This window comes from Octopus bimaculoides, chromosome 5 (genome assembly GCF_046866305.1).
Source record: "Octopus bimaculoides isolate indiv1 chromosome 5, ASM4686630v1, whole genome shotgun sequence".
NCBI classification, from domain to species: domain Eukaryota; kingdom Metazoa; phylum Mollusca; class Cephalopoda; order Octopoda; family Octopodidae; genus Octopus; species Octopus bimaculoides.
This window is the reverse complement of record NC_142932.1, coordinates 55,740,845-55,756,911: the sequence shown is the minus strand read 5'-3', so window position 1 is coordinate 55,756,911 and position 16,067 is coordinate 55,740,845. Positions and strand designations below refer to the sequence as shown.

Genomic DNA, 16,067 nt, shown 5'->3' with positions numbered 1-16,067 from the left:
TTATTGTGCCTACAATGTTATTAACCAAATCTACCAATGTTAAAGCTACCCTCGTGTTTAGTTGTTAAAAATAACAGTGAGATTAATAGGTAACCATTATTATAAAGCTGGTGAACACAAAATATTTTTAAAAAACAAAGGAGTGCACTATGATTATATGATGTATATTCACAATGATAAAGGGAAAGAGTGTGTGAAAGGTGTATAAGTTATTACTTTCATTTTTAAGTTAACATTCTGTTCGATAAAATATGATAATTTCCTTTGAATTTTAATTTACATTCGACTCTTGCTCCGTATAAAAGGAAACAAAACCAATTAGTTTGTTTTGTTATATTCGTATCTTTCTCAGTCATATTCTGTATACTGATGGTCTTTTTTTTTTCATTTTAAAACAAAGGCGTTAAAGCTCTGTAAATCACAACTCTACGTTCGGTGTTGGATCAAACTTCTTTTGTTTTGTTTTTAATCAGTGCGTAATCAATTTTTTCATTGTATTCGCAACTAAATGTCAAAGCTTGTAAATATTTATGAAGTCGCTTTCTCGAAGTCATGGTTATTACATATCATACTACTTACCATAGATTCATGCAGAGTTAGTTATTTCACCCAAGTCAGTAATCAAAATGATAATATACTCAACATACAGAAAAATAGTTATTAAACGTGTATATAAAAAGAATAGAAATATAACAAATAAAACAACAGTTTTTTCTTTTCCTCTTTTTGTGTTTCGTTTTTGAATTTTTTTTTTATTATTTCAACGTGAGCGGCGTCGGACACCAACCTCATATCTTAACTTGCCAGCTTCAAGTCAACTCTCTTCTTTCTTTGCTGTTGTGTTGAATGGTACCTTCCTCAGAAAGCTGCGATCATATGAAAAATCTTCTTTACTGCTGGGGGATTATAACCTGAAAAGATATCCAACCATTTTAGCAGTATGAATTCTATATCTATCTATCTATCTATCTATCTATCTATCTATCTATCTATCTGTCTGTCTGTCTGTCTGTCTGTCTGTCTGTCTGTCTGTCTGTCTGTCTGTCTGACTATTTATATAAGAGAGAGAGAGAGAAAGAGAGGCAGAGAGAAAAGGAGGAGAGGCTACTATCGACCAGCACAGATACGCGCGCACACACTCAAATATAGCCAGTAAGTGTTCAGTTTATGCAAAAAATATCAAAATTTGGCTTCAAATTCCGTCGAGGCCGACTTTGCCTTTCACTCTTTTGAGGTCGGTGACATAAGTACCAGTTGAGCACTGGGATCGATGTAATCGATTAGTTGTCTCCTACAATATGTCAGGCCTTCTGACTATAGTGGAAATGATTATGACTTGGTATAAAAGCATTCAGTTTCATTGACAAGACAAAATAAGGCATTTGAAAAAATTTTTATATTAATTTTTACATTATGTTTTTTATTTTCAATATTTTTTATTTATGTGTTTCAGCCAAGTGGCTGCGGTCATGCTGGTGCACCACCGTGAGAATATGTATATTTATCTATTATTCTGTTTACGAAAAATTCTAAATAACAATATAAAATTTTAAGACAAGCGTGTTTGTTATCAAAAGTAATGTTCGACCCGTTTGAGTGTAGTCGGACGTGATAAGACCTATCGCTGTAGAAATGGTTCCACCTCGACTTGTGTGAATGCACATTTTGCTTTGAGCTCTGAGTGGCGTCATTAGATCTTAGAACACATTTGTTTTCGCATCGTGAATCTATTTTGTCAACTGTCAAAACTAACTCAGTCACTCGGGACTATTTCTGGAGCAATAGGTCTTATCACACCCGATTTCACTCGAATATCTTAAAAAGGAATTTATACGAATATATATATATTTTATCTAACTCTTCTTCTTGCGACATTATAATTTTTTTTTTAATGTATAAATTATTGTTACAAAGTTAAAATCTTTGTCCTTCTCTTAACACAGCATTCTGCCTATGGCGAAACTGATGACCTTCAATAGCTAAGGGAAAGACAAATTTTTTTATGTTACAGAAAAAAATTGATAATATTCACCACCTATTACATTATATTACACTATATTCACCACTTATTACAGAATACTTTCCTCAAACAGAAACGATGTTATTTCAAACGGCTTTTCCGAATTCTTTCTAATGTACTTTAAAACAGACACTTGCTCAAGAGGCCACGCTGATAAATAGATAGATAGATAGATAGATGGATAGATAGATAGATAGATAGATAGATGGATGGATGGCAAGAAAGTAGGAGGAAGGGATTTGGATGGATGGATGGCAAGAAAGTAGGAGGAAGGGATTTGGATGGATGGATGGCAAGAAAGTAGGAGGAAGGGATTTGGATGGATGGATGGATGGATGGAACGATTTGGTTGAACGAACACTGAACAATTTGGTTGGGAAGCAAGCGTCTTATAACACAGCCACTCCTGTGCATATATGTGTGTGTGTGTGTGTGTGTGTGTGTGTGTGTGTGTGTGTGTGTGCATATGTGTTTGTGTATCAAAGTACCGAAGTGATTCAAAAGCTTACGGCATTAAATTATAAGAGTTCGTTTAATACTTAGTGTGAATTGCAATTCTGTCTGGAATGTTCGATTAAACATAACATATTGGAGAGTCATTTGATTATCATTAAAATCAAACTCTTGCCGTTAAACAAAAGGTGGATTTTAGTGTGTGTGTATATATATATGTGTGCCATAAATATCGCCATCCGTTTAGAGAAAAATTTGTCGTTTAGAATCAGTAGTTCTTTGACTGCTATTTCTAAATTTTCAGTATGTTGGAGAAGCAACTCAATGCTAATCCCTGTATATTTATGATGATAAATGGTTTTACCGATAAAGGTTTTTTCATACTGAACTACTTGGCAAAATTGTTAATTATTAATTCTATTATTAATTGACGATTCCCTGCCCTTATTCTTGTATATTCTTATATATATATATATATATATATATATATATATATATATATATACACACACTAAATGTACACACATATGGCCCATTTCTCAATTTCGTTTTTGCTATTATATTCTACAGATACATATATATCCTTGTGTTTATGTATGATGTAGTCTCTCTCTCTCTCTCTCTCTCTCTCTCTCTCTCTCTCTCTCTCTCTCTCTCTCTATATATATATATATATATATATATATATATATATATATATATATATACACGTAGAGTGAGAGGGGGGAGAAAGTAAATGAGGAAGAGTGACTATGTGTATATGTAAATGTATGCTTGTATACATACATACGCGCGCGCGTATGGTTTGTTGTTTCCTGTTTCCGACTCATTTAATTCATAGAACAGGCAGCTGCTTGCTATTTTCTACAAAACTTTCCAACTTACAACCGCATCTCCGTCCATTATTAATCACTGCCAGGTTCTTTGAACATTCAGGTATATACATTTCACGACTGGTTTTCACACAATTGGCTATTGATCGGCGTTCTGTCTCTGTATATTGTTGCATCATTGGCAAAGTAGCTCTCTTACAAGCTATTATGATGACCTGTTCGCTTATATTGCAAATTATCTACAAAACCGTACTACATTATTACCAATCGTATGTCATTATCCGACTTTTCAGAGATTACTTTTATCGATCGATCGATCGTTCGATCCATCCATCCATCCATCCATCCATCCATCCATCCAAATCTCTTCCTCCTACTTTCCTACTATCTATCTATCTATCTATCTATCTATCTATCTATCTATCTATCTATCTGTCTGTCTGTCTGTCTGTCTGTCTGTCTGTTTGGCTGGCTGGCTGTCTGTCTGTCTGTTTATGTATCTGTTCACACTCACACACACATATACATATATATAGAAAGTGTTAACATAATAAAGTAAATAATGCGAAACGAGAAAGCATTGCCTGTGCTGAGAGATGTGAAAAAGAAGCAGTCTTATAGAGACGAATTAGATAAATAGTTACGTGTGAGATTGACTGAGTGCGAGATAGAAAAAGAAATGGACAGTAACCAGCCAGCATATGAGACAGGAAGTAAGACGAGAGGGTAGTTAACTATAGTGATAGACTCAATAAAGAGTGAAAGAGGAAACTATACCATCAGACAGGGTGCAGAAGAAAAATGAAGCTTTACAATAGAGAGGAAGGAGTTAGGGAGGAAAGGTCATAAAACTGTGAGTGAATAAGAGATAGATAGATAGATAGATAGATAGATAGAGGGAGAAAGAGAGAGAGTGAGAGAGAGAGAGAGGGGGGCGAGAGGAACAGACCAAGAAATTTAACATTCATGATATCAAAGCGCGTGCGTATGTGTGCAGGAGGAAGGAGAAAGATGGAAGCGGAGATAGATTTTAACGAGAAGAAAAAAAAAATTCAAAGGGAACTACATACATACTGATCTATCTATTTGTCTCTCTCTCTCTCTCTCTATATATATACATATATTTGTATATATATATATATATATATACATATATATATATATATATATATATATATATATATACCATATGGTATAATTATAAATAGGGCTAATTTTAGCCATTTTTTGCAGACTGAAAAAAACGATTTTCGAGCTTTATTGGGTTCTCATCAGAGGCGTCCATATTATTCTGACAGTCTCCAGAGAAACGATCAACCAAACTGTTTATATATTCAACAAATGCAACAGTTACTCTATGAAGGGGTTCCTAATTTGCATACCGAAAGTGTTTAACTCTCTAGAAATACCAGCGATATATGTGTGTACACACTATATGTATATATACAGACATGCATACACACATACCAGCATAATACACACATGCATACATGCATGTAAGCAGACAGACAAACAAACATACAAATAGAGACAAATAAAAGAAATGCTAAAGTATGTAAATCAGTGAGAATTGGGAAGGTGTGCGAATGAGAGCGAAAATGTAAAGAAGTGAAGTGATGGTTTTTAAATCTAGAACAGTTAAATGAAGTCAATGTGACGAAGTTCTTGATCACAGAGTAACTGCAAGACTTTGAATTGTAGAAATATCATGAAGATTATCACAAGAAATTAATTGTCGATGCAAAATAGGAAACAGAATAGTTGTAAAGCGACAAGAAACAAGTCAGATTCTAGGCAAAAAGAATACGAATAACTTAAAAGAGAGAAATAACAGAAAATGAAGCGATCAAAGGGCAGAAATAAGCCGTCTTGGCACCATTTCTGTCTTCTTTGTTTCACCAACCAAGCTTGGGCAGATCCGAGGTTATCGTAGAAAACACACGCTCACATACACACGCGCGCACGCAAAGCACTTGATGAATGTGTTAGGTAGCGAAATCGGGCTTCTTAATCATTTGGTCACGTCTGTGTTCGTGACACTACCTGTACTTACATTGACATATGCACACACACACACACACACACACACACACACACACACACAAGTAACTTTCTCTTATGTAGACATGTATTTATGCTACATTTGGCATAATGAAACCTTTACGAAGATAAATAAAGGATTAATACTATAGAATTGATTTACAATGAGCTGTCACATTTTTGGCGCCAATTATAAAGTTATTGCGCGTGTATGGTCATACACATATATAAAGACTTCTTATCTATCACTGTTTTTTTTTATCTCTTATAACAACTCTTTTAACATACTTTCTTGCAATCTTTCGGAGAAAGTACATGAGAAATGAAAGCATTTGTTCGGCAATTTGCGTAATTTTTTTTTCGTTTTTCTGTTAAATCGTTTAATTAATTTTTTGCGTATATCTGTGTTTATGTGTGTGTATGTATGCATAGTTGTGTATGTATGCATAGTTGTGTATGTATGCATAGTTGTGTATGTATATGTGTTTGTGTATATGTATGTATATTTATTTCTTTATTTTCTTTTCCGGCTGAATCGCTGCTTATGTATGTTTTGTGTATGTATGTATGTATGTATGTATGTATGTATGTGTTTATGTATGTGTATATATATATATATCTGTGTAGGTATACATACGTGTTTATGTGCATGTATGGATACATACACATGCACATACAAACGTACATATACATACATACGCAAGTATACATACATACACACGTAAACAAATAATATATACGCAAAAAGATACATAAATACAAGTGATTCAATTGAAAAAAAAAACATTTTTTAATAAAAGAAATTTTACGGAAATTGCCGAACAAGTACTTTCACTTATCAAATGCTTTTTCCATAAGATTACCCACCTTCTCCATATGTTATTCTCATTAAGCAGAATTTCTTTCTCTCACACGTTCCTCTCCTATCTTAATTTTCTCACCCTGCTTTCTCGTAAGTACACACAAACTATTTCTCTCTTTGCACTCTTCTCCGTATTTCTCACATTCACACACGCTTTATCTGTCTCTCCCACACACGCACGCTGCTCACACACAGATATTCTCACTATTTCAGTTTTGCCCTCTTATTCAAAACCAATGTATTTTGCATATTAATTTCTTGATTCTAAACTCAGGGTCCGATGTACCTAGGGAAAGCTTGAAATAAAATTCTTAACTACCCTGCACGCTGATCACAATGACTCTCTATTTGTGCCGCCACCAGAAAGTGCCTACGCGGCCGCTCGACTTGCTAATATAACAGCCAAATACAACTCAACCAGGCCTGTCGCCAGACTTTGATGCCTGGGCGTGCTTCACAATATTCTGGGTGGGCACTAATTTGTAATAATGTTAAAGTGGAGTTTCGAAATAAGTTCATCACTGTAAATCTGAGTGTGCACTATCGCAGTGCTCCGCAACCCTTTTTCACTTGCGGTAGACTTATATTCTTCTCAAAATTCGGCGGCACACCTGAACTAAAAATATAACTAAAAGTATAGGGGAAAAAATTATATTCAGGTTACCCTGCGGCACACCAGTGTGCTGCAGCATACTGGCTGCGGAGTATTGTACTATTGAATAGTGAGGGGACAGCGCCATCCAGTGTACTCCCTTAGCAACGGGCATGACCTCAACTCGTACTCAAACGTCTTAAACAACGAAGGACACATTCAATAACATAGACTCAGGATATCCCAGCATGATGTACATTGAAAGAATCCTTTTGATTCCGGGTCTACTCGGCAAATGTTGATCTAGGACTATGTAACTACAAAACAACAATATTCTTATTTCACATAAAATAAGTGTACAGGGGTCTTCATCGTAACTCGTCAGAAATATTCTGCGAAATTTCCTAACGCTATTTTCAGTCTTTCAAGATGTTCTTTTAGTTTTTGCTAACAACAATCCTAGACTCCTAAACAATTTCCTCTTTGAAGGAATTGAGAAATTATGGAAATGTTTATATTAGGCACAAAAAAATTATATATGAGAGAGAGAGAGAGAAGGAGAGAGAAGGAGAGAGAGAGAGAGATGGAAACGAAGACAGATTTTGACAAGAAGAAAAAAATGAAAGGGAACTGTCTCCGTTTCCATATTTCTCCCCACTCTTTCTTCTCTCACTCTCACTCTTCTATACATTTTATTTTGTGCCTAATATATATATAGAGAGAAAGGCATACGCATTGTCTTGTTTTGGTATTCTAAAACAGAGATGTTCATCAATGGGTGATTACTGTCACTAACGTTGATAATATTGTAATGAAAGTTCAGAACAAGAAGGGATGCTTTCGTGAGGGTATTCTATCACTGGTGGAAAGAAGTCCAGTTTCAAAACAGAGGACACCGCTAAAGAGATATCTATCTATCTATCTATCTGTCTATCTATCTATCTATCTATCTATCTATCTATCTATCTATCTATCTATCTATCTATCTATCTATCTATCTATCTGTCTGTCTGTCTGTCTGTATGTATGTATGTATGTATGTACGTATGTATGTATGTATGTATGTATGTATGTATGTATGTATGTATGTATGTATGTATGTATATACAGGGGTGGGGGTCACCAGAAAGTTCCTGACCCTCATGTATTTTCTTTTACTCAAAGCAAGGAAATTTTCAGCACTCAACCCACTCGTGTGTGTGTGTGTGTGCGCCCTTATATTCTTTTCATCTGTTTCAGTCATTTGACTGCAGCCATGCTGGAGCACCGCCTTTAGTCGAACAAACCAGCCAAGACTTATTCCTTGTAAGCTTAGTACTTATCTTATCGGTCTCTTTTGCTGAACCGCTAAGTTACGGGGACGTAAACACACCAACATCGGTTGTCAAGTGGCGATGGTGGGAGGAGAAACACAGACACACAAACGTAAACACACACACACACACACACACACACACACATACACACACACACACACACAGATATATATATATATATATATATATATATATATATATATATATATATATACATACGACGGGCTTCTTTCAGTTTCCGTCTACAAAATCCATTCACAAGACTTTGCTCAGCCCGAGGCTATAGTGGAAGACACTTACCCAAGGTGCCACGCAGTGGGACTGAACCCAGAACCATGTGGTTGATAAGCAAGCTACTCACCACACAGCCATGCCTATACCTGTATATATATGTATATATGCACATACATACACACAAAGACACGCACACATACACACGAACACATACACGCATGTCAGAAATTATAATAAACACTAGTTTATATAAATCGTTCCCGATATACGTTTCACCGTTGTGGTTGTTTGGAAACTTTGCATTTCTGCATTGAATATTTCAAGTGCAATCGTAACTTTCAACACGGCCGTAGCAGCCATGCACGTAACTGAACAGATAAGATATACTAGACTAAACTAAACTACATACATACATTTGTAATATGTATATATTTAGTCATATAAATGCAAATATATATATACACACCTATGTTCATAAAATATATATACACACATACATATATATCTGTGTGTGTATAAATCTATTACATATATTTATATATGTGGATATATAAATATATATATATACCCAAATATAATATACTATATATTTATACATACATATATATATATATGTACTTGTGTGTGTGTGTGTATATATATATATATGTATGTATATATGTATATATGTATATATGTATCTATGTATGTATGAATGTATACACATAGATACATACATACATACATACATACAAATATATATATATATATATATATATATATATATATATATATATATATATATATGCGTATATGTGTGTTTATGCTGTATTTCTGTAATATGCGATTAGAATATTTTCCCACATTCTCATATGTAGTTTGTGGTCAAGTGTAAATAATAATCTTTTCCGTGTAAAAATCGATATTGAAATATTCGAAAATTGGTGCCGGTGTATATGTGATCTACATAAATGTTTCTGGTATAGCTTGTGATCTACATTAATTCAAATGGCATAGTTTGTGATCTACACCGACTTCTTGATCTACATTTAAAATTCATCTATCTGTTCGAAATGCAAGCATTTCAACCTCATTAAGATTTCATTTGTTGGGAGATTTTAAGACCAAATGAGTAAAATTTCTTTATTGCATTTTTAAATGATATCCGTGTTGTATACAAATAGTCATAGTATTCATAGTACTCTCGTAATCTGTTTGCATCACCATAATTAAATATATGTGTGTGTGTACCAGTATTATTGGTTTCAAATTTGGTACAAGGCCTGCAATTTTAGGGTAGGAGTAAGTCTATTGCATTGACCTCAGTGTTCAATTGCTACTTATTTTATCGAGTCCGAAAGGACGAAATGCAAAATCGACCTCGGCAGAATTTGAACTCAGAACATAAGGACGGACGAAAGCCGCTAAGCATTTCCCCCGGCGTGCTAACGGCTCTGCCTGCTTGCCGCCTTAAAGGGAACCACATTATTATATGCCTGTTATGGTGTATGTGTGTGTGTGTGTCATTGTGTTTATGTTTGTGTTTGCCACCACCACCACCCACCACTACAGCTTGCCAACTTGTATTGGATTGCTTACACTGTTGTAATCCAGCAATTCCGCAAAAGAGAATCGATAGAATAAGTACCAGGCTTTAAAATAAAACTGTACTGGTGGTCGATAGGATCGACTAAAAAAAAAACGTCTCGAGCAAGGCCGCAGTCCAATGACTAAAAAGCAAAAGATAAAAGGCATATATCTTACGTTTGTAAAGTTGTCAAGCATTTCCTGCTACTATGATGGTCATAACATATATAGCTATTCATTATGAAACATTTCTAACATGTGAGTTCTTGAACTGAACTATGAACTTTTAAATATTTTGATATCGACTTTTGTAAAGAAAACATTTAGCAAATACGGTCAGCGCTGAACCAGCAACGGCTGAGGAGAATTCGGAGTTGATGTTTAGAAATACCATACTATGGAATGTACGGTTTATGACATATTGCTCACACACGCACGCACGCACACACACACACACACACACACTCACACACACACACACACATACACATCAGTGTGTGTATATACATACATGCGTATACATACATACAGAGAGAGAGAGAGAGAGACAAACAGAGAGAAAGAGAGAGACAGACAAACAGAAATTAATTTTTGCAAGGAAAATAATAACATGCCTTCGAAGTTTCAGCTAGCCGCCTGTCATCTAGAAGCTACTTATGTATTTAGTTTATTGTCATTCTTCAGGTTAATGTCAGATTGTTTTTATATATAAATTCTCGTTACAACAAACCTATATATATATATATTTTAAATGAATAATTTATAGTATATATATATATATATATATATATATATATATATATGCGTGTGTGTGTGTGTGTGTGTGTGTGTGTGTGTGTGTGTGTGTGTGCGTGCGTGTGTGTATGTATGTATGTATATGAATATATTGATATATATATACATGTATATATATACATAAAATGTGTGTGTGTGTGTGTGTGTGTGTGGAATACATATATTGTCACATTTACATAAAACAGATACACGCGTAAAGACACAACCAAAGCAAACCTACACACATACTCACATATCCGTATATATACACGGTGTCCACAAAGTGTGGGTACATGGAGATTAACACATACTTTAAGAAATTATTATTTCTTACATTTAATTGTTTATGCTATGATTTTATTTACTCCAGGTACCCAAACTTTGTGGACACCCTGTATATATATATATATACATATACATATATATATATATATATATATATATATATATATATATATATATATATATATATATATATATATATATTGTTGTACTTGGGGATGGTTATATTGCCAGTTTAGCCAATAAAAACACACGCACTGTATATTTGGTGTTAATTTGCTTCAGCTTTATATTACATTAGTCTTAATATATATACGTATGTATGTATGTTATGTATGTATGTATGGTTTTATTCATAAACTGGTACATATACATATGCGTGCATATATATATGCATATTGAAATAGAATAACGTGTACTTACGTTTTAAAGAGGAAGAACCAATATGCTGGAATCTTTCTGTGTCATAATAATTGTGTTTTGTCGAAGTGTTATAGCCAGTGGACCTTTGATTCCATCCTTGGCAGTGAATAATTCACAATCAAGTTTACCATCTTTAGTTAGTCGATATATTTTATTTGTTTCAGTATCAGCAATGTATATGTATCCATCTGGGCTATATTCTATATCACGCGGTGTTATGAATTTATTACTTTGAATCGGTCTAAATTCGAAGTTAATTTCGCCTTCTTTGGGTATACCAAGTAGGTATGTGCCACAACTGTCGGATACGTAAATCACATCGTTGTCACCGATTGTAATGTACTGTGGGAAGATGAAAAAATCGAGTCCCACTTTGTTGTATTGGAGAGTGCGCAAAGGTTGTCCTGTATTCGAGAGAAGATCTATGCCTAGAATGCACGAACAGACCAGGTTTTGATCCCGTGTCACAGCAATACCCCAGTAACACTGTTCGGTTGAGACTAAACCGACAACGACAAGTCGAGCGCCATGAGACAAAAATGCTAGTTGCCTAGCATTGGGGATAGTGCAAGCCACCACATTTGCATCCATCAAAGCCAAACTCCATGGGCCAGATTTAAATGTTACTCGATCGCCAGGAAGGCCAACGGTCGAGAACATTTGAACACAGCAATTGCTCCAGTCGCTAACGATATATTGTCCATTATCATTGCATTTTATGTCTGCAAGCCAGCTACGGAAATGTTGGTCAGCTTGGAAAGGACCTCCAGCATAAAGTGTTCCTTTTTTATGGGTGGTATGTAAATAATCCAACTCGCCTTCAACAAAGGTGCCAACACTCGTATCACGTTTCTTATTCCTTTTAACTGTCTCAATCGATGGTAATTTGGGTGGAGATTCTTTTGGTGCCATCCCTATTTGAACTTGACTATTTTCCGCTGAACTTTCTTCTTTGATTTCCACATGTCGATTACGCTTGCTTTTAGAATCATTGTCCAATTTTAAAGCACCTTTTAATATTTTCCCGGCTTTATTTGATACAAGGGTTGCTTTATCTCGTGTAGGGCGTTCTGGAAGTGGAGATGATGATATTTCTGACGTCACATAGCGATCTGTATTTGCCTGCCATTCCTTCGTGCTATTACCTTCGTCTAAATCCACTGATGATGTTGCCTGGTCGGAATAGATGTCAAAGTCAAATCTCTTGGCTACAGAGCTAAGTGTGCCATATGAATCATCTGTATTGGATATATCCGTAGCTTCACTGGTTTCACTTAAAGACGTATTGAGATTATCTGCAGTTGATAACTGTTCCTTAATATCAATTTCCCATTCTGTCATTTCAGATTCAGGACTCATTGGAGCAACTCGGCTTGATATTGGAGAAGCATTGATTTGGGATCTGTTTTGGTGTTCAATGACGGGTTTCTCTACTTCTTCAAGAGAATTTGAAGTTTTCTTCAATGACACACTTCTTGCAGGGCTGATGTCCCCATTCATTTGCCGAAATTTCCTTTCATGGGCATAGGACTGCAAATCGGGATCAGATTTCTGATTTTCATTCTGGTCAGTTGATCGACGAAATTTCCCTTTCTTTGGAGATTTGATTTTTGAATTATTATTTTCTCTCGGGGATATGACTTGATCACTCTGGTCATAATCATCGTCGTTAACCTTTACTTTTGAACTGGTGTTGCGGGTTTCTGTAGAATAACTTTGGTGTATATTTCCCACTTTTGTTCGTTTTCTGTTTCTAGGGTTCAATTCGGTTTCATATTGGTCACTATCATCTGACTTGTCGGTTTCAGGTTTCGGATATTTAAATCCATACTCGGAACTGATGTTATGAGAGTTGTATCGAAAAGACTTTGAATCTGACTCATGTTTTCGTTGCTGCCAGGCACTAGGACTTTGGAGAATTCTTGGGCTAGGACTGAAGAATCCACTGTCATTTCCTGGGGTTTGAACTGTTTGCTCATCCTCTGTCGGACTTGGTATTTCTTGGTGGTCTTGATACTGGTACTGTTGGCTGCGACGATCATTTTTCAAGTTTATTTTTTGCAGATGTGGGCAATATGTTTTAGTGTCAGTTGAATTTAAAGGATGCACTCTAGATTCCTTAGAATGACTGTTTGTCTGAATAGGTGTTGATGAATTTTGAAGTGATATAGTTTCTGTTAAGGAAATTTGGCTCGAGTCGTTTTTTTTACAGTTTAGTTTCATAGGAGGTGGTGTATCAGCTTTGCTGTATGAAATTCTGTGCTCTGTGCTCGATAATTTTCTTTTGGATCCATAACTTGGAACCCAATATTTTAGAGTTTCTTCAATTAAATTTGCTATGGTAGCTTTTAAAGATTCGATCTCTTCTTCCAAACGTTCTCTAGAATACAATTCATCTTCTCCGCATTTAAGCACTTCCTCAAACTTGGAGTCCATTTTATTCTGGAGCAATTCTCCAACACCTTCGCCGAGGAGCGATTCATCTTGGTATCTTGCAAAAGAATTCCGATGACAAGAAACATTAGAATTAAATCGTGTATTATTATTGGCATGTTTCACTTTATGGTAAGATTTACATAACCAAGGATTCGAATATTCCGGTGAGTGGCATACGTGGTTCGGAATATACCGAGATTGACTATAGCATATGTGATTGTTGGTATTGTTTCGGTGGTTTTCTGTAGTTTCATCCAGAATTTTTGCTGATTTCCTTTGACAATATCCATTTGATGTTCTGTGTTTATATTTAACGTTTTTTCCTGTGTGATTAGATTGAAAAAAACTGTCATTACCTTCAAAGCTCTTGTTGTCGCTTGGTTGGTCACTCTTTTCACTGTATCTATTTGTTAGCAATGAATTGTCTTCCAGTGAGGTGGACAATTGTTCAACATCTGATGAAGCTGGTGAGGAGGTTTCGGCGCGAGTACTGTCACAAGATGGTGGTTTATTGGAAACGGAGTTCGCTTCGTTACAGTGCCGGCAATACTCAGCTCCGAAATGGGACGAGTTAGGAATGGTATAAAGTGGTGGCCGTCCATCGAGACTATCACCATTTCCAATAACATTGTATCTCTCTAACACGTTCACCAAGAAGATACTCTCACAGCGATTGTTTCCTTTTCTTAATCCATCGGATTTTAGAAGCAAAGTTTCAAAGGCGCCCACTTCAAGTCTACAATGAGGACAAGGTATATATTTTCTACCGGATCCCAAAACAGAAAACATGGTGCCTTCGAAGGAAAAATCCTCGCTACCGCTGCTGCTGCTGCCGCCATCACCACATCCGCCATAGTAAGGTGGTGGTGGAGAGTCCATTAAAGTCCCATATCTTTGGTGTGAATTACTATAACAACAGTGCAGACCAGCCTCCATACTTTAGCGCCGGCCTGGTGGATATGTTACCGTTGCAAATGTTATTGTTGTGAATGTTGGTTACTGTTGATGTTGTAGTGGTCGTCGTATTGATGTGAACAGCAGTAGCAGTTATTGACAGCAATGATGTGTTTTGTTGTTTTTCGTTTTTGTTTTACATTTGTTCTGCCTGTTGCTGGTGTTATACCTGCTGTTCTACTTGCTGTTATGTTTCAGCCTGTTATAGCAGTAGCAGCCGTTTCACCTGTCGAATGGAAAGACAGAATATGAAATAGAGCTAGAGGCACAGGTACAGGTAGAAAGAGAGAGAGAGGAGGGGGGATAAATAGAAACAGAAATAGAGACACGGATAGAGAGGTGGGAAAGAAGGAGTTCAAAGCGGTTGTAAGTGAACACAATGATAATATGGTGGTTGGCGGTTGGTAGTAGTGAGAGTAGGCATAAAAGTATGGCAACAAGTGGCAAAAGTAGAAGTGGTAGTTGTTGTTGTTGTTTACCCCTATCTCCATGCCACCCCAGGGTCTATCCTGATCGAGCATCCCTATGATAAGAGGCTATCCAGCCATGACTATTCCGCCTTTTTTAAGTCTATGTAATAAAAACATTATTTAATGGGTCTTTCCTTTCCCGAGTGAAGGCGTGTTATGATAGAGATGTGGCTGCTATTTCTAACCGGTCGATTGGCAACTTAAACACCCTCGCTTCTTTTGGCTCGTAAATTATTGTTGTTGTAGCTAAACTCTAAGACAGCCCTGAACGAATAAACCAATACTCAAAGACAGTCCAGTAGTGACAACTCCGTCAAGGACTATATTAACTTTCGTGTTCTTTCCTTAATAAAAACAGTAGAATGTGATTCTAGAGGGATTTAACTCTTATTTCTAGCAGGTAAAACGACTAAGTAGAGACTCCCTTGTTTGTACCGGTAATGGTATTCACGTTGTTATTAGTGGTGGCGGTGGTGGTGGTGTTGGTGCTACAGTTGATGGTGTCATGATGATAGTGATGGCGGCGGTGTTGTTGTTGTTGTTGGTGGTGGTGGTGCGGGGGGGGGGGGGGCTGGGGCGGGGTAGTGGAAACTTGAGAACAAAATACTAAAAAGAGAAAAATAATTATGTACGTTCAAAGGCAAAACAAGGTCCTGAATATGGCTTTTGGATCAAAAGCGTATTTTCCCACGTAAGCCTTCGCCGTTCGCAAGTCAGTTACCTGTAACATCAGGGCGGTGCAGCCGGTAGATGTCCGTGACCCCCACCCTAATTCCGGGTATCCGCTTCTCTAACTGTCAATGTTGAAAATG

The 16,067-nt window shown here is 36.2% G+C and overlaps 1 protein-coding gene across 1 annotated transcript in view; it reads right to left on the bottom strand.

The window, feature by feature from the left end:
- LOC106876217 (uncharacterized) overlaps positions 1 to 14,976 on the bottom strand; it is a 19,823-nt gene extending 4,847 nt beyond the window's left edge. The window contains exons 1-2 of the mRNA XM_052967775.2: positions 11,396 to 14,976; positions 1 to 911 (exon numbers count right to left, since the gene is read on the bottom strand). The exon at positions 1 to 911 is cut by the window's left edge and continues 4,847 nt beyond it. Of these exons, the coding sequence (XP_052823735.1) occupies positions 11,399 to 14,767 (3,369 nt within the window). The 5' untranslated portion in view covers positions 14,768 to 14,976 and the 3' untranslated portion in view covers positions 1 to 911; positions 11,396 to 11,398. The remainder of the gene's footprint in view (positions 912 to 11,395) is intronic.
- Between the last annotated feature and the right edge of the window lie 1,091 nt (positions 14,977 to 16,067).